The following is a 26,784-nucleotide window of genomic DNA, read 5'->3' as shown; positions in this document are numbered from 1 at the left end:
TCTCTGTCACTGAAGAATAACTTGTCAAAATGTGGAGACTCATTTCCTCAGCTTTAAATTATTGTTTGAGATTTAAAATGTCAAGTTTAAAATTATATTTTTAAATTTTTCCTTGCTGTCTTTTTATCCTATCTTTCTTTGCCTCACTTTTGTTTTCTGCATCTAATTTGACATTGCTTTCAGTATTCTAACCTGCATTTCCTGGTGCACCATCCACGCAGTTCATTACCAATTCTTTATTCTGATTGGTTAAGGGTTGCATAGTGGCTTGCCTGTTCATATAGTTCTCAGCTTGCCTGTAGAGGACACTGCACTGTTATCATCTCCCATTAACAGCAATTTATTGTGCAAAATCAATTAAATGGACCAAGGCAATCAGTTCTTCAGTTAGAGTGAATTCCAGCACATTGTGTTACAAACAATTGTCCAAAGTTTGCCATTGAACTTTCTGATGTTCTTTTGAAGATTTTCATTGCACAATTAAATATGATATTCTAAAGGAATGACCAGCGTCATAACATAATGAAATCTCAATGAAGCTGAGCAGCAAAACCATATGTGCCTGAACTGAGATAAAAAGAAATCTCAAAGATAAAGAAAGAATTTGTATCCATATAATGTATTTCACAACTTCAATTCACCCCAAAGCTCTTTCCCTTCACTTTCGTACCTTTGAGTTGTAGTTGCTGTTATAATGTAGGAAATGTAGCAGTCTAACTGTGCAGAGCCAGGACCCAGATATAGCAATGTGAAAATAACCACGTAATATGTTTCTTGTGATACTGGCTGAAGGATTAAGACTGGCTAGGGCACCAGGGAACTTTGCACGAAAGTAAAATACTGCGGATGCTGAAAATCTGAACTCAACACAGAAAATTCTGAAAATACACAGCAGGGAATGCAGGATTGGTGGAGAGAAAAACAGAGTTAACATTTCAGGTCGTGATCTTTCATCAGAACTGTTCTGATGAAAAGTCATGACCTGAAATGTTAATTCTGTTTCTCCCTCCTGCCAGAACTGCTCTGAGTTTCCAGCATTTTCTTTGTTTTATTATCCCAGAGAGAGCGACCCTGAACTTCTTGGGAATATAACTGCAGGATTGTTTACATCCACCTGGAGAAAACAAACATCTTAGTCTCATCTGAAAGACAGCAACTCCAACAGCGCAGCACTCTTCCAGTACGGCATTGGGGTGTCAGCCTAGGTTTTGTACTCCAGAGATTGGCTTGAATCCACAGCTTGAATCACAGGCAAGAGTGCTAGAAACTGAGTCTGCTACGAACTGACATCCAAGGAAAAGTAAATTGACCTCCCCCACAACCAGCTGATAGCATCCATGGGTAAAATCTTTTTGTTCAGTATGATCTTCAAGTTCATTTCCATTTTCATGCTAATCTCAAATGCTAAGGAGTAAGAACTAATAATGCAGTTGCTCCAATAGCTTTCAAAGTTCCTGAGCTATCTTGGGAGAGTAACAGGAGGTTGGAGTTCATGTTACTGTTTGTAATTCAGTAATCTGTGTTTGAAAGTGAATATTAGTTGAAGAGAGGGATAGGCTGTGCTGTGATACCCTCTCCAATTAAGTAACCCATGGAAATACCCTAGCCCCGAAATTCCTTCTGGCCAGCAGTTCCTGGTGTAAGTTGTTCCCAGGTACAGCACAAACTAGGGATTTTGTGCAGGACCCAGACATGCCGGGCCTCAGTCTGGACCGGCAACATGTCCTATCCAAACCTGACTTATGGCAATGAATAATATGGAGCTGAGTGGAAGGGTTTCCAGACTAGGAATTTCCTCAACACTAGTCTCTCTTCCACCAAGAGACCTGATGCTGGAATGAACTTGGTGTACAGGTCAGCTAAGGGTAGAAGTGGAGCCCACCACTTGGAGACCAGGCATGGAAAATGCCAGAAATTGTTCCAATACTATTTCCTGATTAATCCTCCAAGGGAGCAATCATTTTTGATGCTGTATGTTAATACCTTGTGATTAGTCACCATGTTGTACCTTTTGACATGCTGGAGTGAGTGATGTTAGTACTGAAGAACGTACACTTTTATATTTTGCAGACAAGTCTTCTCTTATTGATCAGCACTTCAAACACTCACTCACCCTTTGAAAACAAGCCTTTCAATCACCTTGTCTTAGCTTGTGCATTATTGGTGCCTAATGTTCTGGCATTTGCAAAGGCCTTATGGAAAACAGCATTTGGATCATCCATCGCTCCTCCACCGAGTATTCTAGGAATGGTAAGATGAACCTCCTGTCCTTTAGCTAACAAATCATTAGAAACTTTCGGGTCTTCTTGAAAAAACTAGACGAGAAGCCAACGTTAATTTTCCAGGTGAAAGTTTAGGGCAGAACCTCATCAATCACTTTGCATATTTTTTAACCCGGAATTACAAAGTAATGAATAAGAAACAGAATTTAAATTTTTTTAAAGGGATTAACACCTCCGCTAAATGACAGAGAGAAGTATCTTAGACAGGTGAATTCAGCACATATCCCACAGTACAATTTTAAGGGAATCTTCCAGCGCCCTCCGCAGTGGCTTTTAAAAGATCTAATTTAAATGTCTCTTCAAGTTATACAAATATTATTGTAATTTTTGATATCTGTTGACAAGGCGTTAAGACAAAGCAGGAGATTTTAGAAAATAATCGATGTTGACAAATCTGCTTTAACTGGGCGTAAATCAGCAAAACCTGAGAAGGTTCAATCTCAGTGCATTGAGTTCACTTATCCACATGTGATCCTTTTGTAGGGGTAACTTACTCGTTACTTTGAAAAGTTAATTAAAAACAGTTCCAAAGTTATTTCTCAAAGCACACTGGAAGCAAAGAGACAGAAAGAAAATGATAAATTGAATATTTAATTAATGATCTGTTAAAAATGACTAGTTACACTCTATATTTAAAACTCACATTCTATGACACAGGGTCAAGCCTGCAGTTGTTCCTTTCTACCGCTAGATGGAACTTTATACACTCCAGGGGGTAGAAATTCAGCTCGGGCAGTTTCTGATTGGCCACAGTTATAGGCACCGCCTGATATTTAAATCTATCGAATGCAAGGAGCTGAAAATTGTACCGAAGGAGTTAGCCCAGTGCGAGAGGAATTTTCATTGAGAACTTACCTATCAAGATAGATTAAGCTAACTGAATACCAATGAAGAATCTTATTGATGCAACACTTTATTTCCATGTTTAACCTTGTGTTTTGCAACATTATAATCTAACCTTTTAGACTTTCTTTTTGTTTCTTCCATTTTATTACCAGGTTTGCATGATTGAAGCAGTTGTTGCTTTTGGTACTTCAGTCCTGGTGCTGGTCTGCATGCCTCACTTTGACATTATAACTAATCTGTACATTTTGAATGGCGTTTGCCTTCTTCCCTCTCTTCTGCAAGTAGTGTTTCAGCTGAAACCGCTCAAACCTTCTATGTTGCTCCCAGTGGTCGGCTTTGGCTTTGTTTTCCTGGGCCTCGTGCTTTTTATTTTAGCTCACAACCCTCAAAAACATTTAGAGGAAGTTCAACACATTCAACCGTATGTGGCACTTGCAATTGTTGCCTTAATCTTCACTTCATTCAACTGGTGGGAAAACTTTACATTGTACTGCAAAATTGGAGTGATGGAAAATATAAGGAAAAGCTTGCGCCACACCAGAAACATCACATATATTTTTACCAGTACAGTTCGAATTCTGGTTACTGGTGCCGTAGTAGCAGCGTGGATCCCAATGAAGGGATATAACTGGAAAGATGTGAAAACAGTCTCGCAATTCGATTTAAAAATGATCTTGAGCCTCTTTGGAATACAGGCGATTTCTTCCGCCCTTTGCCACTGGTTTGGGGTTCTGGTGTGTAAAATGCACGCGGTCAGACGCAGCTTCATTGTGCCTTCCATATTAGCCACTCCAATTGTGTTTTTTGCTTTTTTGATTGTGTTGTATGATAGTTCGACTAAATATGGTGAAGCGGCTGCTTTTAACCTAACTGCCCTCTGCCACAGTTTAAAAACCTCCAATGATAGCGACGCTGTACAAATCTTGCTTTTAGAAATTCCTCGCAGCCTTTGCAGAGCGCCTGCAATATTATTTTCCAACAGAGTTGGCTTGGCACTGCTGGGCTCCTTGGCTATCTGCTTTTGGCTAGGGCTGTTTTTCTCAACATTCTACGTGTGGGGCCAACACATTCAACGGATTGAAAGGACATCGCAGCTGTTTGTTCGATGGCTGTACGAAACAGTCTTCATGGAACAGTCAATGCTGCTCAATACACGAGTCCAGAAAAAGAGAGAGGAAAAAATTAAAAGGTACAGCTCTACGTTATACTTTCTTACGGATATCTTCATGGAAAGATATTTTTCGCTAAACTTGTTTAGTACAAGGGAGCCAATATGCAAGGCACTTGACTTCACTGTTACCATTCTATTGTGGAAACCATTTCAGCAGCTGGTTGCCTTATTGAATGACAAAAATAGGTGTCAAGCAGAAAAAAACAGCCTTAATTCTCTGGCTCTGTTATCCTGAGGGACATTCCTTTTGAACAATTCACAGTTAAGTCTGCAGAGATCTCTGTGCAATGCAGTGCTTAAAGTGCAGTGCAGGGAATGATCAGTTTCATGTTTTTTGAAATTATGTCTGTCTTCCTCAGCAGGTCACTGCCACAACATGGTCTGTTTTAGTTGGGATTGTGACAGACCTCCCTTTATACATTTCTCCAAAAGCACCATTGGAACTGATGGTGGGGGGTTTATGAGATGTATGGAGCTGGTTGGATGCAAGCAATGTCCAAAATCCAGTCTTTTGCTATTGCTCAATAAAACATTCTGATATTGGGTGAAGCTCTCCCAACTCAGCAATAACTAATTACATTTAACCCAATTCCAGCAGACAGCTATTAATAACTAATTTATATTAACACTAACCAATGTATTTTTTTTGGTGATTTCGAGTGAGAGTTAGAAGACTAACCACATTTCAATGTTCCCGTTCATTCACACATATAAGACATGACTTCCTTGTGCCACTTTCTGCTCCAGTGCTGGACAGGTGCAGGCTGCGTCCAGTTATAGCCATGATACAGGCCTGCCTTCTGTGCAGGACAAGTGCAGGGTCTTGCATTTCTAAGGAGAAAAGCAGGGTGACCAACTGTCACATATTTTAAGGGATTGCCCCTTATTTTGGCTGTTTGTTCTGAGTCCCTTAAGGGATGCCTTTTGTCCCATATCCCTCGGACAGCCTGTGGGAGTCTCAGTTGAGTGATTTGAGCAGGACTTCTGTGAGTCAGCAAGCAGGGATATGATAATGCTGTGACTCCACAAAATACGTTGTAAGCTTTGGTTGCTTTAAACAACCCAGAAACCCTCACCACCCCCACAACCTCCCCCCCACCCCCCAATCCTCCCACGCCCCCCCACCCGCCCCTGATTCCCTTCCCCCCACTCTCAGGCTTCCTCAGCCCTGCTCAATTGGTCACCAGCATCACTACCCACTACCCACCACCCACTCCCGGACACCTTCCCCCTCCCCCCACCCCTCACACCTTCCCTCTCCCCCTACCCCCCCACTTAGTCCCGGTCCCGTGGTTGAAATGTCTCTTATTTTATTTCATAAGAGTTGGTCAACCTGGAGAAAAGTGGGTAGATACAGGTGTCTGTGGCTGTGGGCCTGGTTGCTAGGCAGGAGGCCTTCTGGCTATTGTTAGACAGCAGCAAAAGGCCCTGATACCAAATAGAGTTGCCAATTCTCAAGGACTGTCCTGGGGTCTCTAGAAATTAAAGTTTAATCCCTTCTGCAAGAAACCCAGGAGAAAAGTCATAAGGGCACTAAAAAAAATGGTTTTCTTTGAACAGTTTTATAACAATATTGGTGATAGTAAAAAGACTCTTTGATTAACTGACAACCAATCAGGTAATGGGGTCTGTTCACATTCCAATCGAAGGCAGGATGGCATGAAGATCAACGGGCCAGGTTGCCAATGGAGGGACGGTAGGGTTAAGGTGGTTGGAGATAGGAGGACATGTGATGTACCCACCAGGCTACACTCAGCTAGAGTTTACAACCCTGATACTGAAAGATGCGGCAGGTACTTGAAAATGAAATGCTCCTGATCTGGATTCTTCTTTGGCTTACTGCCATATCTCCCTTACCTTCTGATACGAGGAGCATCCTGACTTAAGCACTAGCTTTAACACCTGAGTGATAAATCTGTGCCTACTGCAGACACAGACCCAGCTAACACAAAGCCCAGAAATCTTGGGGCAATTTTGTAAAAGTGGGGAGAAGAGTAGGGAATTATTGCTGTATTAGGTCTACCCCAGCTTTTTTCCTACCTATGCACCCGCAGAGCAGGCATTCCCTGGGCCAAGTTTAGGAAATCTGTCCCCCTAAAATGTCTCCCAAGTAATTGAGATTTAAAATAATTTCCTTAATGTTTAACTGACCCAAGTATAATTAGCAATCACAGTTACTATGAATTCCGAGCATTGTACATTATTTAAAACAAATTTTTGATATTAGTAACAAATGAAACATTTTCTGAACAGGAAATCGGACCATGTCATGATATACCTGTGTGCAACAATGTGGCATGAAACAGTGGATGAAATGGCAAAGATCCTTACTTCAATATTCAGGTAAATCCAGGGGAACCAGCTTATGTTAACAAAGACATCAAAGCTAAAATGGGAGTTTACCTTCAAGGCATCCAACCACAAACTAATGTTATGACATAGTACATTCTGTATAACAAAGCAATAATAACAATTAATTGTCATCACTGAAGTTGTTTATATAGCTGAATGTTTTCATCTTGGATAGTGTATGTTTGTGCGACATCCAATCACATTGTGAGGCTTTCCAACAATTTCACTGGACCTCCTTCCACTCTGCTGCTACTTGGCAACTCTGCTTGCAAATGTAAATCCCCAGCCTTTGTTTTTTTCCCGCTTGTTCGAATAATGTGGAATGGATTGGCTTTACAATGTCAGTTAACAGTAGAATGAGGGTTCATTGCCTTTGATATTTTCCTTACAATTTTGCTGTTCTTTTGGGAATACATCCTGCAAAAAAGGAAGGGAACATTGACTTCTTGAACATTGACTTGAACAGGTTTTGCACCTTTGCTGTCTGCCAGAATATTGAGAGTGAGGGGAGGTATCTAACCTCTAAGGTGGGGAAACAAAATAAAGCTAAAATAGTAATCAAGTGGCTGAGCTATTTTTTCCTCCTGGGAAATTCTTCCCACCTCCAGTCTGCCTGATCATGATTGCTGGGCTGCCTTTCGGTCAGATGAATTTCCAGTTTGAAGGCTCCTTCCAGTGCCTTTGTACTTGTCCAACTAAAGTGCTAGAGAGTGCTCAGATGTGACTCCTTTGATATTTTTCTCACCCCATTTACCATCGTTCAAATCTGTTTTTCATTCTGTGACTTTGAGTATTTCTACTCATTTTTGAGCACATTTCTATTGTGGGTTGTTCATTATCCTCCTTCTGTGAGGAAGGAGCCATGTCACCGAGTTCCACATCAATTCTGCCCTGTGATTCTTTGAGACAGAATAAATGAACTTGAGGGGAAACAATGCCAGAGACAAAAAGGTAAAAGTGAGGAGTCAGTGGAAGTTAGGGAGTGGGCTGAATTTTCATTCACTGTCATATGAACATAGAAGAGTAAGTCATTGGTTCTGGTGACGGAGGGCACCATGGTTTGAATTCTCACCCTTTTGAGTTTGTGTTCTCTTTTTTCCCCTGCAATGTGAGAGACAAGGTCACTCTGCTATTGGGGTGACACAACTTGCTACATTGGTGTCCATGAAGGAGGAAGCCCTTGAAATTTCCAGGATGGAGCTCAGCAGGGGGCTGTTGAGGGCAAGATGGGTGTCCATCTGAGATGGGTTGAAAGGATCTTATCTTTTGCATGTGAAGGGATGAAGCTATCTCTTCATTTGTTTACTGCACGAGAAGCATAAACTGGGCTGCTGCAGCTCTGCCGAAGCAGTTACTGGCAGAAGAGAACTTTCCTAACTAAAGTCTTATGTCTACCCCTGGGTCAGTTGTGGAGGGGGAGCCCCAGCATTCAAGCATGCTGTGCCTGCAGCTTCAGAGGAGGAAGGTACATCCAAGGCTGCACCATCACAGCCATCAAGTGCATCCTCCACCAGCGGAGAAACACCTCAGACACAATTGTGCTCAGCAAGGCCGAGGTGCAGAGCTTTGGGGAACACATGCAAAGCGGTCATTTTTTTGTGCTCAATAATGAGGTGTGAGTGTCACTGCCAAAGCCAGCATTTGTTATCCATCCCTAATTGAGAAGGTGGTGATGAGCTTTGGGAGTCAGCAGATGACTTACTGAAGAAATCCTTGGACTCTAACTTGTTCTTGTAGCCACAGTATTTATATGGTGGGTGTAGTTAAGTTTCTGGTCAATGGAAACCCCCACAGGATGTTGATGTTGTGGGATTTAGTAATGGCAATGTTTTGAATGTCAAGGGGAGATGATTAGATTTTGTCTTGTTATATTGCCTGACACTTACGTGGCCTGAATGTTACTTGGCAGTTATGAGGCCAAGCCTGAATGTGTGCTCCAGGTCTTTTTGAATGTGGGCACAGACTGCTTCAGTAACTGGGAGGGGGGTCAAGAATGATACTGAAAACTGTGCAATTATCAGCGAATATTCCCACTTCTGACCTTATGATGGAAGAAAGGCCATTAATGAAGCAACTGAAGATGGTTAGGCCTAGGACACTGCCCTGCGTAACACCTGTAGTGATACCCTGAGGCTGACATGATTGGTTTTCAATAGCCACAATCATCATCTTTTGTGCTAGGAATGACTTCAGCCAGAGGAAAGTTGTACCCCTTATTCCTATTGATTTCAATTTTGCTAAGGCTTTGATGCCACACTTGGTCAAATCCTGCATTGTTGCCAAAGGTATTGACTCTCTTCTCACCTCTGGAATTCAACTCTTTTGTCCATGTTTGGACCAAGGCTGTAATGAGGTCCGTAGCTGAGTGGCCCTGGTGGAATCCAAACTGAACTTCAGTGAGCAGGCTATGTCTGTGTAAATGCCACTTGATAGCACTGTCGATGGTACCTTCCATCATTTTGCTGATAATCGAGAGTGGACTGATGGGGTGCTAATTGGCTGGATTGGATTTGTCCTGCTTTTTGTAGGCAGGGCATACCTAGGCAATTTTCCAAATTGTCAGGTAGATGCCAGAGTTGCAGCTTGGTTAGGTATGCGACTCATTCTGGAGCTCATGTCTTCAGTACAACTGTGGGGTGTTGTCGGGGCTCAGATTTTGCTGTATCCAGTGCCTTCAGCCATTTCTTGCTATCATGTGGAGTGAATTGAATTGGCTAAAGACTGGCATTAGTGATGCTGGGAACTTCAGATAGAGGATGAATATAGAAAGTTCAGAGGGGAAGAGAAGCAAATGAAGAGTATGAGTAGAGACTGACAGCTAACATAAAAGTGAATCCAAAAGCCTTCTGAGTTAGCAAGAGGAGGGGTAAGGGCAATTGGGATCTAAAAAGTGGATTTACATATGGAGGCAGAAGGCATGCTAAGGTACTAAATGAGAGCTTTGCACCTGTGTTCACAAGGAAGAAGGTGCTGCAAATTCATTTTGAAAGAGGAGGTAGTTGAAATACTGGATGTTCTTAAAAATTGATGTACAGGAAATATTAGAAAGGCTGGCTATTCTTAAAGTTGGTGAGTCACCAGGATCAACTGTGATGCATCCAAGGATGCTGAGAGAAGTAAAGGTGGAAAGTGTGGAGGTACTGGCCATAATTTTCCAATTCTCAGATGGTGGGGGTGCCAGTGGACTGGAGAATTGCAAATGTCCAATAAATGGAGTAAGGATAAGCCCAGCAACTACAGTCTAGTCAGTTTAAACATGGTGCTGGGAAAGCTTTTAGAAACAATAATCTGGGACAAAATTAGCAGTCACTTGGACAAGTGCAGATTAATTATGAAAAGTCAGCAGGGATTTGTTAAATGCAAAACATGTCTATGTAACTTGTTGAGTTTTTTGATGAGGTTTTATGACCACAGCTTATGTTAATTGCTGCACAAACCAAATCCTAGAGGGAAACTCGGCTAATGGGCCTTAATTTTTTCTTTGTATTCTGAAAATGAGAAAAACTCAGCACGTCTGACAGCATCTGTGGAGAAAGAAATACGACCCTTCTTCAGAGCTACAGAGAAGTATAAATGTGATGAAATTTATACTGTTTAAGGTGGGTGGAGCAGGTGAAGCTGGATAGAAGGTCAGCAATAGGTGGGGGCAAAGGAAATCATTTTTTCCCCCATCACCACCCCTCCCTCCACCCCACCACCACAAGGGCCATCTGTTACTTGTTCATGTTGTTCTTTTCAGAGTACTTACCCTTGTTCTGCTATTATCACATTCTGCTTTCTTACCTTAATGCCACTATCAGCACCTTTTTTAGCCCTTACCACTACCATTAACACTCCCTTTGTCCTTTTGTTCACGACATCAATGTCAATCTCTACTTTGCCTGCACCTATCGCTGGCCTTCTATCCAGCTTCACCTGCTCCACCTCCCTAAAACAGTATAAATTTCAATGCATTTTTACTTCTCTGTAGCTCTGAAGAAGGGTCATATGGACTCAAAATGTCAACTCTGATTCTCTCTCCACAGATGCTGTCAGGCCTCCTGAGTTTTTCCAGCATTTTCTGTGTTTGTTTCAGATTTCCAGCATCCGCAGTATTTTGTTTTTCATACTCCCTTATAGCTTAACTATAAAAATCCAATAATATTACCCAAGGCAAACTGCTGTAGCTATAATGAAGGAATACCACATGATCTCTTAATGGCCTCCCACTCTGCTGTGGAAATCTAAGACTTCAGAGCCAGACTGTTTGTTACATCCCAAGACTTCTCTGGCTTGACTGGATGGCTGAGGCAAACTGCCTCTTCCCCCAGCCTAGATCTATAGCTAACAGCTCCCAACCCAGCTCCAGTGCTACACCTCACAGCTACCTTAAGCTTTCCATTGTAACTCTAAAATACCCTTTTCCCTCTTTCATGTCAGATTCCATTGTCCTCACACCTATTTGAAACTCAAATCCTTCCAAATATAAAATCTTTCATGTTTCTATTTTTTTCCTCTGCTTTCAGGTCAATAAAATGTAATATACCTTTTCTATTTATCTATGGAACTCCTGCAAGATGCAAACATGTTTCTTGATATCTCTGACTTCGCTTTGATATTCAAACAAACTCTCAACTTATCTAAAAATGCAAATGTTAGATCTAATCTATTCACTTGTACCTCAGACCTAACACCTCTATTCCTTTTCATGTTTTAAAAACCCCAGACAACCTATCTCCTAGTGACCTTTGCCTAGCTTAATTAAATAATTTACATGCACGCATGCAGCCTTCTTTACAGAATAACACAATATTCCACAAAAATATTTTAAAAATAAAATCCATTTCTCAGATATAATAGAGATGGTTGGTGAGGACAATTCGGTTGATGTTGTGTTTATGGACTTCCAAAAGAGATTTAATAATAATAAAGTGCTACTTTGATAAAGTGCCAGTTCAGTTGAAGCCCATGGAAAACACAGGAAACATGGCTACAAAGTTCACTGACTGACAGGAAACAGAGGGGAGAATTTTCTTCCCGTCAGGGGGGTGAGCAGGAGCAGGTGCAGGCGCAGGCGGGTGTGCAGCCAATCGCTGCCTGCGTGCCGCCATTTTACATGGGTGGGCCAATCAAGGCATCACGCACACCTGGAAGTGCTGAGCGCTCCCTGTGCAGGCGGGGAGAGTAGGCGCATGTGCGCATAAGAGCGCAGAAATCTCCAAGGCACAGAGCTGCCTCAGGGAGATTAGTTTGGTCAAAACTTTTAATAAACAGAAAAAACATTTTTAAGACATGTCCCCTCATGTGACAGTGTTACATGAGCTGGGACATGTCAATGAACTTTAATAAAAATTTTTACTCCATTGGTAAACACTTCATGAAACCTTATCCCGCCCATGGGTGAGGTTTCATGATAAATGCGAAGGCTGCCTGGGCCTTAAGGTTGGACGGGCAGCTCCATTAAGTGTTTTTGGCCTTAACAGGCCTTTGACAGTTTGGCAGGAACACAGCCAACACTGGTGCGCGCACGCTGAACTGAAAATTGGAATGACGCGCGGTGACGTCATTTTACGCGTCGGCGAGCGGGACCCGCTCCTGCACTCAGATCCGCAGATTCTGGCCAGACAGTAGTGGTGAATGGTTGTTTTTCAGACTGGAGAAAGGGATAAAGTGGGTTCCCCAGAGATCAGAACTTTCCTGATTTCTACTAATGACCTGGACGTGGGTGTACAGGGCACAATTTCAATGTTTTCAGATAATGCAAAGGGCAGAATCATCCCAGATTTTCATTAGGTGTGGTCGTGGGGGCAGGAGGTGGGGGGTTGGTAAAATGACATTTTACGCTGTATCGTCCCAAACCCACCACATTAATTATAAGTTCCTGGGAAATACGCCATCTCGATGGTGGGTGGGCTCTCATTCGCTCTCCACACCACCACCTCGTGGCTTCTTCATGCCAGGTGCCATATTTAAAGTGCAGCCACACGCATACCACTTGGTGCTTCCAGTCCTGGACTGCTGCATGGATGACATGGTTCCAAAAGGCAAGAGGACTGCAGCCCCCAGGTTCAATGGGGGCTCGAGCGCCTTTTGGATGTAGTGGAAATCCCCGGTGATGTCCTGTACCCCACTCTGGGCTACAGGATGGGCAGCAATATCGCTTATCCGGCTTGGGAGGAGGGGGCAGCGGTGGTCAGTATCAACGCCCTGCAAAAGGGGACAGCCACCCAGTGCTGCAAGAGGATGAATGATCTCTGTTCCATCAGGGTAAGTCACTCTTCTCATGACTCTCAGCTCTCACACTCATAAGCCCATCACACATCCACAGGGCCCTCACTCACTGTCAGTTCAAGGGACATCACCATTCACTCTCTCACACACACCTTCATTGTCCTCATCCCATCCATGGGACCACTCACCACCCACACATGCCAGGCATACTTATCATCTGGCCTGGCAGGCATCCTGCTTACACTCCCTCCATCTCTAATCATTCAGGACAAGCTGGCACACAACAAGAGGGAGAGGTTGCAGACTGGTGGAGGAATGCCTGAAATCGAGGACCTCACGGTCTTTGAAAACAGACAAACCCAGCTGGATAGTGATGATCTGGACTGTTCCTGTGCTGATGGTGAGGTCAGCGGTGCTCCACCAAGTGAGGATACAGGAGTGCAAAATCCATCAGACAACCATGTTGTGAGTGATGTGTCCTGTTCCGCAGCCCCTTGCCATGCACTAATGACCTCTCCTTGATTTTGCAGGCACACCTGGGAAACAGCCGACAGAGACCATGACCCAGGGTCTCCAATCAAGCCCCGAGGGAAGCTCAGAAGATGAAACCACTGAAACCCTCCCTGAAGACCCATCACAGCGCTCACCCACATCCTGCACCAGCACAGAGCCACACACCTTGGTGGGACCTAGCTTTAGAGTAGCCTCAGGATCACAATCTGGTGGGCACATCACACTGTCTGATCCGCAGCAGGCGGCAGCAGGGACTTCCCAGGTGTCCAGCACTCGGATGACTGCTGGAGGCCAGACATTTCCTGAGTCTGAGTCAGATGACGAGCCTCTGGACTCAGTTATGTCACAGTTGCTGGAGCTGCAAAGGCAAGCTTGGGAACATCAGGAAAGGATGTCCGCTGCACTCCTCAGATTGCAAAGCACAATGGAGGAGTCTGTCCGCCTTCAGGTTGAGGTGATAGCGCCAGCATTGCAATGCACTGAGGGCAACACTGGTAGGATGGTGGCCGCCATGGAGACCTTGGTTCAGGATCTCGCTCCTGCGCTGCTCCGTGGGCTGAACTCCATCGCTGATGCCACAGTTGGCCTTCAAAAGTGCGTATGTGAGAAGGATGTGGTGCAGCCTGATCTCACTCCAGCTACCCCTTCCCATGGGGAGGAGGATCAGCAGGTGCACCCCCTGGGGCTATCCACCCAGGTGACTCTGGGAGTGTCCGACCCATCCGAATCCCCTCTTTCTGTGACCTCCGCAGCTCCACAGGCCGAAGAGAGTGCCACTGCAACACAGCAGGACCCTGAAAGCAGGCCGGGGCCCTCCAGGTCTCAGCCCTCCAGAGGACACCCGCCAAGATCATCCCAGACATGGCGTAGCAGACAGCAGGCTGCCTGCAGATCCGCTGTGGATGTTCGGCAAACACCGAGAAGTAGCGGCAGGGTTAGGAAAGTTAAAAAGATGCAGCTACACAGCCTGAGCATGGGCGTTAATCACTTGTACATAATGTTCACTATTACAAATAAACTACCAAGAATGTCTCCCTGCCAATGGCTCCTTGTTCTGATGAACAGTGTTTGTGTCACTCAGATGTGAAACCTTTCTGCACAAGATAAAGGCAGATGCTTCAGTCCAGGGCCTCTTCCCTGTGCTTTGTGCAGCCTTCAGACCAAAGTGATGGTGCGTCCTCACACTCCCTGGCCACATTACTGATACCTGCACCTTGACGGAACTTGTCATTGCTGCCAGAATGTCGTGGGCAGGAGTCACTGAGTTACATCATTCTCTCTGTGTGCACTGAGCATTTTTAAGGTGGGTCTGTCCCCTATCTCTTCAGCATCTGTGACCAGCGACACTGTGCTCCTGCAGGGGTCAGGTGCTGAATGCAGACAAAGGATGAGATGCTTTTAAAGTTTCATGGCTGCATCTCCATGACATGTCCCTGATCACAGAGTGCAACAAGCTGCCCTCCTCCAAGCAAGGACCTCCTCACCCTCATCCCTGTTGACGTCCTCTTCTTCGGAGGAGATGTCCAGCTTCTCCATCTCCTCCTCAGCCAACTCCTCTCACCATTGCAGCGCCAGGGCGTGGCAGGTGATGATGATGCATGACACCCTCTGTGGTCTATATTGCAGGGCTGCACCAGACTGGTCCAGGCACCAGGACCTCATTTTCAGCATCCCATTGGTCTGCTCCACCAAGTTGTGAGTTGCAGCATGAGTCTCATTATACCTTCGCTCTGCTGCAGTCTGAGGCCACGGCATGGGGTGCCATCAGTCTTCTGCCCATAGCCCTTGTCCCCAAGTAGCCATCCCTGCAGTCTCTGTGGACCCTGGAAGACATGAGATTGAGAATGTAGGAGACGTGGACACCTCCTGGAAACAGTGCATTTCTGCTGGTCGCACACCAGCTGCACATTCAGTGAATGGAAGCCCTTGCGGTTGACATAGTTGACCGTATGTTGCGATGGAGATCTGAGCACCGTGTGAGTGCATTCGATTGCACCCTGCACCTGTAGGAAACCCGAGATCTGGGCAAATCCAATTGCTCTTGCATCCTGGCTCTCCTGGTCCCGGGCGAAATGCACAAAGTTGTGTGCCCTCGTGAAGATGGCATCTGTGACATCATGGATGTATTTGTGGGTGGAGGCTTGTGATACCCCACAGAGGTCACCTGTGGAACCCTCACAGGAACTACTGGTGTAAAAATTGTGCGCTGCAGTCACTTTCATGGCCACGGGCAGTGGATGATCCCCATGTCCCCATGGCACCAAATCCTGCAGCAGCTGGCAGATGTGACCGACCAGTTCCCTAGACATGTACAGTCTTCGGCAACACTGGTTCTCGGCCATCTGCAGGAATGAAAGGCAGTGTCTATAGACGCTGGGTCTACCTGGGTGCCGATCAATGATGGCTCGCTGTGGCCCTTCAGCAATGTGTGTGGGAACTCCAGCCACCCATTCTTCATGAGGTCGCTGCTCCTCCCTCTGCACAGCCAGGTGTCTCTGTCACTTTTCTCTCCGTCGTCTTTGCTCTTTGTACACCTTGAGGCATACAGCTAGTCCTCCTGCAGGATGAAAGAGAGAGGCACCTGGGTTAGCTTGGGTATGCAAAGATGATTAAGTCTGAAGGCCCCTTAACACATCCCGGAGAGTGCTGGTTACCACTTGGATGGCCAGAGTTAAGTCTGCTGCATGGCTACCCAAAACCCCATCCTCCTCCGCCCTGCTCCACCTGACTGGTTGGCGGCAGCTTCACCCATTGGACTGTATGCTGTGTTCTCAGTTCAGGACAGCCATTCTCCTAACCCACACTGCAAGGCTGCACTGTTAGCTTGATCCATGGGGATCCAAACCAAGATGATGACATTGCAAGGAGCTATGGGCACCTCCACCAGTGACTGCTCCATGACCAGCTTTAGTGAGGAGATTGGACAATGTGCCTGGTCATCCAACTGTTTTGCAGTCCACTAAAATGCTCATTAGTTTACAGTCTATGCCTGAGGGGTGACAAGCTCTGAGGCACTTGGTGGCACTTGAATGGCCTCTGTGTTTCTTGCGTGAGCTGATAAGCTAGAGGCCCGACTCCAAGCATGTCAATGTGACTGCATCTGAAATGTCTCAGCTGCAGAGGAATAGTCACTTTTTACAAGGTTTGCCTACTGCGAGGCCACTTTATTCCTCCCACCCCCATCCCGCAGATGCTTGTACACTACCTTCAACCTCAGGGCGGCTCTTGCTCCAACGCTTTCAATGCGTTTCAACCTTGAAGTCCAACAGGCGACCCAGGCAAGTGCTGCGCAGTGTTACTGTGCGCTCACCTCCAAGTTCCCCTCAAAGTGCAGACTGCCAAGCGCACACCTTATATATGCTGTTGTGAAACATGTTGGCATGCAATCATGCCAATGTGGTGGATGATCCAGCCAGGGGGATGAACCCAGTGGGTTGGCCTTATAATGATATGCAGATGTATTACAATGAGGTTGCCAATGTCCCATGGCGGGAAACGCGGCCCGCCATTGACGGGCTGAGTGAATGTGAAGCCGATTTTTGGTCTTCTCACCATATTGTCCGCGCACGCAGCCAAACACGCCCGACTCCAGTGGGTACGGACGATTCTGCCCAAAGTTTAGAAGTATTGTGAACTGTCAGGATAGTGATAGAGTTGAAGATGAAATGGACAGGCTGGTGGAATGGACAAACAAGAGAAGCACGAGAGGAGCCAGGAGTTGAAGAGAAGCGCGAGAGGAGCCGGGAGTTGAAGTGAAGTGCAAGAGGAGCTGAGAGTTGAAGAGAAGCGCGAGTGGAGCTGGGAGTTGAAAAGGAGCGCGAGAGGAGCCGGGAGTTGAAAAAGAGCGCAAGAAGAGTCGAGAGTTGAAAAGGAGCATGAGAGGAGCCAGTAGTTGAAAAGGAGCGCGAGACAAGCTGGGACTTGAAAAGGAGCACGAGCGGAGCCGGGAGTTGAAAAGGAGCTGAGAGAGCAGAGGTGACTGAAGGAGTTCGGTGAGGAGGGAACGAGGTGATCATTTGAGTACTGTGAGTACGGTCAGGTAAGTATTTACTACTTTTATCACTTATAGTTTTTAAGTTCTTATTTTGTGGTTCATCGTTTGTAAGGGCTATATTCTGTAACAACGAGGAGCAGGGAAGAAGGGCCCTAGAGATATTGATATTATTTAATATAAAGTATCTTCAAAAGGTTTAATTTAATTTAAAGGGTTAAGTCATGGCAGGAGAGCTCAAAGCCATGGTGTGCTCCTCCTGCTCTATGTGGGAAGCCGGGAACATTTCCAGTGCCCGGGGCCAGCATGTGTGCGGGGAGTGTCTCCAGCTACAGCTCCTGGAAGCCCAGGTTTTGGAGCTGGAGGGGCGGCTGGGGGCACTGTGGAGCACCCGCGAGGTGGAGAGTATTGTGGATAGCATTTATAGAGAGGTGGTCACACCACAGGCTAAGAGTCCAAAGGCAGGGAGGGAATGGGTGACCACCAGGCAGAGTAAGAGGACTAGGCAGGCAATGCAGGAATCTCCTGTGGCTATTCCCCTGCAAAACAGATATACCACTTTGGATACTGTTGGGGGGGAAGGGCCTCTCAGGGGAAGGCAGCCATAGCCAAATTCAATGCACCATGGTTGGCTCTGCTGCACAGGGGAGGAGTTAAAAGTGTGGGAATGCAATAGTTATTGGGGATTCAATTGTATGGGGAATAGATAGGTGTTTCTGTAGCCACAAACGAGACTCCAGGCTGGTATGTTGCCTCCCTGGTGCTAGGGTCAAGGATGTCTCAGAGCAGCTACAGGACATTCTGAAAGGGGAGGGTGAACAGCCAGTGGTCATGGTACATATTGGTACAAACGACATAGGTAAAAAAAGGGATGAGGTCCTAAAAGCAGAAGATAGGGAGTTAGGAAGTAAGTTGAATAGTAGGACCTCAAAAGGTAGTGATCTTAGGGTTACTACCAGTGCCACCTACTAGTCAGAGTAGAAATCGCAGGGTATATCGGATGAATATGTGGCTGAAGAGATGGTGTGAGGGGGAGGGTTTCAGATTCCTGGGACATTGGGACCGGCTCTTGGGGAGGTGGGACCAGTACAAACTGGACGGGTTACATCTGGGCAGGACCGAGACTGATGTCCCAGGGGAAATATTTGCTAGAGTGGTTGGGGAGGGTTTAAACTAAAATGGCAGGGGGATAGGAACCTATGCAAGGAGTCAGAGGAGGGGGAATCAAGGACAAGCACAAAAGACAGAAAGGGGAATAAGTAAAGTGATAGGCAGAGAAATCGAGGGCAAGAATCAAACAGGGCCTCAGTGAAAAATAGTGGGAATGGGACAAGTAATGTTAAAAAGACAAGCATTCGCAATAAAGTGGATGAATTAACCACGCAAATATATGTAAACAGGTATGATATAGTCGGAATTACGGAGACATGGCTGCAGGGTGATCAGGGATGGGAACTGGACATCCAGGGGTATTCAGTATTTAGGAAGGACAGACAAAAAGGAAAAGGCGGTGGAGTTGCATTGCAGGTTAAATAGAAAATTAACGCAATAGTGAGGAAAGATATTAGCTCCGACGATGTGGAATCTGTATGGGCAGAGCTGAAAGACACGAAGGGGCAAAAAACATCAGTGGGTGTTGTATATAGACCCCCAAACTGTAGTGGTGATGTTGGGAATGGCATTAAACTGAAAATTAGAGATGCATGCAATAAACAAACATGTGTAATTATGGGTGACTTTAATCTGCATATATTTCGGGCAAATCAAATTAGTAACAATACCGTAGAGGAGGAATTCCTGGAGTGTATATGAGATGGTTTTCTGGACCAATACGTTGAGGAACCAACAAGAGAACAGGCCGTCCTAGACTGGGTATTGTGTAAGGAAAAAGGAATAATTGGCAATCTAGTTGTGCTAGATTGGGGATGAGCGACCATAATACGCTAGAATTCTTCATCAAGATGGAGAGTGATGTAGTTGATTCTGAGACTAGGGTCTTGAATCTTAATAAAGGAAACTATGATGGTATGAGGCTCGAGTTGGCTATGATGGATTGGGAAACGATACTTAAAGGGATGACAGTGGATACGCAATGGCAAACATTCAAGGAGCGCATGGGTGAACTGCAACAATTGTTTATTCCTGTCTGGCGCAAAAGTAAAATAGGGAAGGTGGCCAAACCATGGCTTACATGGGAAATTAGAGATAGTATTAGATCCAAAGAAGAGGCATACAAATTGGCCAGAAAAAACATCAGACCTGAGGATTGGGAGCACTTTTGAATTCAGCAAAGGAGGACCAAGGGATTGATTAAGAAGGGGAAAATGGAGTATGAGAGTAAACTTGCAGGGAACATAAAAACTGACTGTAAAAGCTTCTATCGGTATGTGAAGAGGAAAAGATTGGTGAAGACAAATGTAGGTCCTTTACAGTCAGAAACAGGGCAATTTATAATGGGGAACAAAGAAATGGTGGACGAGCTAAATACATACTTTGGTCCTGTCTTCACAAAGGAGGACACAAATAACATACCAGAAATGTTGAGGAACACAGGGTTTAGTGAGAGGGAGGAACTGAAAGAAATCAGTGTTAGTAGGGAAATGGTGTTGGGGAAATTGATGGGATTGAAGGCCGATAAATCCCCAGAGCCTGATAATCTACATCTCAGAGTACTTAAGGAAGTGGCCCTAGAAATAGTGGATGCATTGGTGGTCATCTTCCGAGATTCTATAGATTCTGGAACAGTTCCTACAGATTGGAGGGTAGCTAATGCAACCCCACTATTTAAAAGGGAAGGTAGAGAGAAAACAGGGAATTATAGACCAGTCAGCCTGACATCAGTAGTGAGGAAAATTCTAGAGTCCATTATAAAAGATTTAATAGCTGAGCACTTGGAAAACAGTTGCAGAATCAGACAGAGTCAGCATGGATTTATGAAAGGGAAATCATGCTTGACAAATCTACTGGAACTTTTCGAGAATGTAACTAGTAGAGTTGATGAGGGGGAGCCAGTGGATGTGGTTTATTTGGACTTTCAGAAGGCTTTTGACAAAGTCCCACATATGAGATTAGTGTGTAAAATTGAAGCACATGGGATTGGGTGTAGTGTATTGAGATGGACAGAAAACTGGTTGGCAGACAGGAAACAAAGAGTAGGAATAAATGGGTCTTTTTCCAAATGGCAGGCAGTGACTAGTGGGGTACCGCAGGGATCGGTGCTGGGACCCCAGCTATTCACAATATATATTAATGATTTAGATGAGGGAAGTAAATGTAATATCTCCAAATTTGCAGATGACACAAAGCTGGGTGGGAGGGTGAGCTGTGAGGAGGATGCAGAGATGCTTCAGTGTGATTTGGACAAGCTGAGTGAGTGGGCAAATGCATGGCAGATGCAGTATAATGTGGATATATGTGAGGTTATCCACTTTGGTAGCAAATACAGGAAGGCCGATTATTATCTGAGTGGCTATAAATTGAGGGGAATGTGCAATGAGACCTGGGTGTCCTTGTACACCAGTCGCTGAAGGTAAGCATGCAGGTGCAGCAGGCAGTAAAGAAGGCAAATGTTTTGTTAGCCTTCACAGAGAGAGGATTTGAGTACAGGAGCAGGGATGTCTGGCTACAATTATACAGGACTTTGGTGAGATCACACCTGGAATATTGTGTGCAGTTTTGGTCTTCTAATCTGAGGAAGGATGTTCTTGCTATAGAGGGAGTGCAGCGAAAGTTTACCAAACTGATTCCTGGGATGGTGGGACTGACATATGAGGAGAGATTGAGTCGGTTGGGATTATATTCGCTGGAGTTCAGAAGAATGAGGGGGGATCGCATAAAAACCTATAAAGTTCTAACAGGAGTAGACAGGGTAGATGCAGGAAGGATGTTCCCAATGGTGGGGGAGTCCAGAACCAAGGGTCACAGTCTGAGGATACTGGGTAGACCATTAGGACTGAGATGAGGAGAAATTTCTTCACCCAGAGAGTGGTGAGCCTGTGGAATTCGCTACCACAGAAAGTAGTTGAGTCCAAAACATTGTATGTTTTCAAGAAGGAGTTAGATATAGCTCTTGAGGCGAAAGGGATCAAAGGATATGGGGAGAAAGCAGGAGCAGGCTATCGAGTTGGATGATTAGCCATGATCATAATGAATGGCAGAGCAGGCTTGAAGGGCCGAATGGCCTACTGAATCTCCTATTTTCTATGTTTCTTTAGCAAATTAAATTCAATGCAGAGAGTGTAACGTAATACATTTTAGTAGGAAGAATGAGGAGAGGTAATGTAAAATAACGGACACAGTTTTAAAAAGGGTGTAGAAACAGAGCGACCCAAGAAAGTGGTTAAAAAGGCAAACAAAATTCTGGACTTTGGAGGCATAAAGAACAAAAAAGGAAGTTATGGTGAAACATTTTGGCCTCTGTGTCAAAATATGAGCACTTTAGGAAGGACATGAAGGCCTTAGGAGAAGGTGTAGAAAAGATTTAGGGAATGGTTCCAGGGATGAGGGACTTCAATAAGATGGATAGCTGGGGTTGTTCTCCTCAGGTAAGAGAAGGCTGAAATGAGCTTTGATAGAACTGTTCACGATCATGAAGTGCATAGGCAGAGTAGATAGGGAGAAACTTGTTCCCATTAGCGGAAGGTTCAATAACCAGAGAACACTGATTTAAGGTCATTGGCAAAAGAACTAACGACAACATGAGAAAAATACTTTTTGACATAGTGAGTGGTTCAGATCTGGAATGCACTACCTGCAGGTGAGGTGGAGACCGGTACAATTGGGGCTTTCAAAAGATAATTAGATAAGCACATGAAGTGAGAAATTTTGCAAAGCTACAGGATAATGGGACTGGTTGAGTTGCTCTTAAAGAGGACAGTAGGGACACTACAGGCTGAATGGCCTCCCCTGCTGTTATCATTCTATCCTATGGTTAGCGAGTAGAAGCGGTATATTCCAAAGCAGGGGCCCAGTTGTTGCTAACCTCTTCATTCATCTCCTGAAGAAAGGACTTCTCATTTCTATATGGTAATCTATATGATGACCTGGCAAAGTAGAGACAAATCTCAGAAAACCAAATCAGTTAGAATCACAGTGAATGCCGCACTAAAGTCAAAACCAGTGACTTTCGAATTGGAAATCGAGTGCTTGACTTTGTACTGACTTTCTTCTGGACAGTCTTATTGTCGTAACTAAATGTTCATGAAGATAGTGCTTGATATAAACTGTATTAGTCATAAGATTATGAAATAAGAGATCTAACATTAACAATTATTACTGTGCCTGCTTTGGTATATCCAAAGCTCATTGAGCCAATGTTATCTTATTTTGCAGATTGGACAAATACAAACCAAACTCTTCAAAATCCCACAAAGACAATTTTGACTTTGAAGCACACGTTTATTTTGATGATTCTTTTCATCTCACCAGTCCAGATAACAATGTGCAGGAAAGAGTTGTGAATCAATATGTGAAGAACCTCGTTTGCATAATGGAGGACATTTACAAGTACTGGAACTATCTTACATTCAGTATGAATTCCTGTTTATATAAATAAAACTCATAATAATGTCGACAAGCCCCTGACTACCAGCTGCATTTTATGTTAGGAAATGAGCTTGGTAACTAGGTATAAACTTGTGACAAGTTTCAGGACTGCCTTCGGCATTCTTTTGGATACAATGACACTAGTGACCCTAAGTACATGATCGAGTGCTTTATGCTCATGTTTGTCCTCATGCTGCCTAATGTCTAACTATGTGAGAGGTTATCCCAGGGTGAACCAATAGGACTCCCTAGTAATCAGCCTATACTGAGTCTTTCACATGTACACTTCTGCACTTCCTAAAGATGGACTGAAAGATTTTGAGAATCATTATCTGCTTAACCTTATGTGAACATACAGAATAACATACAGAACAGCAAATTCCACTTATTTCAATCAATTTCAATTCTTTCTTTGTAAAATAGGAAAAATTTAACTGTGAGCCCTATCACTTTCATAAGCTGACCACCTGTCTTTAGAATCCATTTCTTTCAGAACAACTTTGAACTGCAAAAGTTGACCTGAATTTTAGTTTCCAGCCCCAGCTATATAAATTGCCACTTGCAGTCTAACTGTCCCCATGTCCCTTTGTCTTTTTCCTCTATGACCTGGCCAGTGATTCTAAGTTCCTCCCCATTCAGTAATTCACCAGTAAGCCTGCCAATAACATTGGTTACTTACCCCTTCTCTCATTAGGATATGAGGTTAAAGAAAAGGGAAAGAGACCATCCTGACTAATGGGCTTAAGCATCTGTTTCAAATAGAAAATGAGCCATGACATTCCACAAACAGGTTTCTTTAGCTTTATTACACACCTTCAATGCTTGTTGCCTGGGCCATTTTTAAATCTGTTAAAATTTACTTTGCTTGAAAACACATTTAAAAATAACTCAAACTCAAATCCACTCAGTAAGAGAAAAAAACTATAGATACCAGACCCCTTATTTGGCGTCCCAAAATTCGGAATGACCTGAAAACCGGCTACATTCAAAGCTGGCACCACGAGTAGCAATTTAAATAACTTATTCTTTATTTTTCATACTTTTGTACATGCTAGGCCTAGGATCCAAAATCCATAAACTCCCCAAATCCAGCACACGTCCAGTCCAAGCTTCCCGGATACAGGGTCTGGTACCTGTATATACTAGATACCATAATTCACCAGGGTGTGGTGGAGTAGTGGTAATGTCACTGGGTTAGCAATCCAGAAGCCTAAGCTGATGCCTTGGGGATATGGGTTCTTATTCCCCAATAACAGCTGATGAAATTTAAATTCAATTAATAAATCTGGGATATAAAGCTGGTCTCTGCAATTGTGACCATGACCGTTATCACTGATTGTTATAAAGGCCCAACTGATTTTCTAATGTCCTATAGGGAAAGGCAATCTACTATCCTTTCTTAGTCCAATCTACATGAGGTTCCAGAACCACAGCAATGTGGTTGACTCTCAAATGGCCTACCAAGCCAGTCAAGGGGAATTAGGAATAGGCCTTGCCAGTGATGCCCACATCCCATGAAAGAATTAAAAAATTGATTCAAGGTGTGAAATGTCTGAACCAAAGCAAAATGTTTATTCTATAAATGTACAGATTCATAAAACATGGACAATATTTATTGCAATTATAGGTTAATATAGCCCAGAATTACAAAATGGATACATTTAATCCAAATGCATTTAAATTAGTAATTGTTCAGGTAATAGAACACATAAAAATATTTGACTAACTTTATTATCCATTACTTCCTGACAGTATTTTAATAATGGCTGTTAACTGTAGCAATATCTTAGCTAAATATTAGAACAAACAAATATGACATGATAGAAATAAGAACAGTGAGCCTTGCCTAACCTTACATAAGTATCCACTTAAAGTATAATCATTATTACACCTTTTAAAAACTAAAAGAATGGGATTAATGTAATGTAATTTATCCTTTCGTTTGTTCCTCACAACTGTGCCAATTTAATTTTGAAGTCTGTTTTTGTTTAAGCAGGTAATATCAACAGTGGGAGGGGGAACATTTCAGAGGGTGTTAGTTTTAAGGAACTATGCGAACGTACAATTGTAACAGTAAGACTGCTTCAGCACCACGGCTGTATGTAACATGTATCTGTCACACTCCTGAGGAATAAAATAGCACGGGTTCCAATTTCAAGAACTTGTAATTAATTTTTTGAAATTAAACCCCTTATTATGCAGGATATTTTCACGTGAAAAGCAGACTTTGAAGGATGAAGAAAATGAGGAAATGGTAAAGCAAACCATAATGGAGACGCCTTATGGTGGAAGAATCACCTACACCCTTCCATATGGAAACACACTGTATGTTCATTTGAAAGACAAGCAGAAAATTCGGCACAAGAAGAGATGGTCTCAAGTACGTTTAAATAATGAATATAGTATAAAATTAAAGCAAGTCATACATTTAGAAATGTGAACCAGAAATCATCCCTACTAAACCTGAAAACTCACAGCAAGATGTTAAATATATGATAGTCTGGAGCTTTAAGGCAGAATTTCACCTGCTGCTCTGAGACTGTGTACCAGGTTCCCCTCATGTGTTGTACTGCTCTCCTATTCACATTATTGAACCTATTATTTTACTTTAGGAAAGGATGAGGTATTCTTCTTTGCAGAAAATAAAGCCTGATGTAATTGATACTTTACATATTTCATGATACCCATTTTTAATGTAACAGGGATATATGTCAAAGAAAGTTTTTCACTGAAATATATCTAACACTAAAATAAACATAACACAAAATCTAAAATATATTTTTCACTGTAACCTGACCCAATAACACAATGGTCAGAATCTGTAATTCTCATTGTTTATAATTATATTGACAAACCACTTCCTCTTTAATACAATCTTAGTACAATAATACAATACCATGACAGTGTTGTAGCGAATTTTATGGGAGTTCTGAATTTCAGGGTGTGACTGTCACTTTGTAAGCAAAGAAAAAGCATACTAAGCTTTTCATTCAGGAGTGTGTTGCTACTTCTAAGGAAATACCCTCTGGTAATAAGACTTCTGCTATATAATACTGCTGACAGTGTTTTCCGAGCAGTTCGGTTTAAGTACATAGCTGTTCAGCTAATGCATTTAGCAGGTATCATGGCTCAATGAGAAGTAAACAATAAAAATGTGTAAGATCAGAATAGTTTTAGATATTGTTTAAATCAAAATCATAACCTCAAGTAACTAGAACATTTAAGGTTCAAATGATAAGACTCACATTTTGCCAACTTGAAAAGCATTAGACTTTATTTGGCATGTTATCTTTATTTGTGTTGTACATTCTTAGTGTCCATTTGTCTGTGGATGCTGCTGCTTTCAATTCTGTGATGAATCATGAAAAATATCTTCTAGCAGGCTACAGAGTTATAACAATTGATGCCATTATATAAAGTAATAGAGGCCCACAGCACAGAAGGAGCCCATTGCGTTTGTGCTGACTGTCTGAAAGAGCTATCCATTAGATCTACTGGTACTTGCCTGCTCCTTCCCCATAGCCATACAAATTTTCCTTTGCACGTATACAATTCCACCTTGAAAGTTACTACAGTAAATCCATACCATAACTTATGGCTGCATTCCTGAAAATCACTACTCTAAATGAATCAAGTTTACGTGAATTATGGTTTCCCATAGGAATCAATGTTTAAATTGAGGCTAGCTTCCGTCAGACATTTCTCATCTGAAAAAAACAATGTACAAGTTGAAATACTGTACCACACATGTGCAGCACTGTGCATTCTAAGCTGGAATAACTTGCAAAATAAAATAAATCACTAAATATGAAATAAATCCTGTAAAAAAATCAAATTAGATAACACTTCCCAGTCTCTCTCTCTTATAGGCAATC

General features: G+C 43.5%; 1 protein-coding gene across 2 annotated transcripts in view; it reads left to right on the top strand.

Moving 5' to 3' along the window:
* The window catches only part of LOC144689630 (chitin synthase chs-2-like), a 67,674-nt gene that overhangs the window by 3,011 nt on the left and 37,879 nt on the right, over positions 1 to 26,784 (top strand). For both annotated transcript variants that reach the window (XM_078556869.1, XM_078556870.1), the window contains exons 3-7: positions 2,071 to 2,250; positions 3,281 to 4,317; positions 6,553 to 6,642; positions 22,697 to 22,870; positions 25,112 to 25,289. In XM_078556869.1, the coding sequence (XP_078412995.1) occupies positions 2,071 to 2,250; positions 3,281 to 4,317; positions 6,553 to 6,642; positions 22,697 to 22,870; positions 25,112 to 25,289 (1,659 nt within the window). The remainder of the gene's footprint in view (positions 1 to 2,070; positions 2,251 to 3,280; positions 4,318 to 6,552; positions 6,643 to 22,696; positions 22,871 to 25,111; positions 25,290 to 26,784) is intronic.

The sequence above is a fragment of the Cetorhinus maximus genome, chromosome 14 (assembly GCF_964194155.1).
Source record: "Cetorhinus maximus chromosome 14, sCetMax3.hap1.1, whole genome shotgun sequence".
Lineage (NCBI taxonomy): Eukaryota > Metazoa > Chordata > Chondrichthyes > Lamniformes > Cetorhinidae > Cetorhinus > Cetorhinus maximus.
The sequence above is the reverse complement of the archived record's forward strand: the minus strand, read 5'-3'. Positions and strand labels throughout refer to the sequence as shown.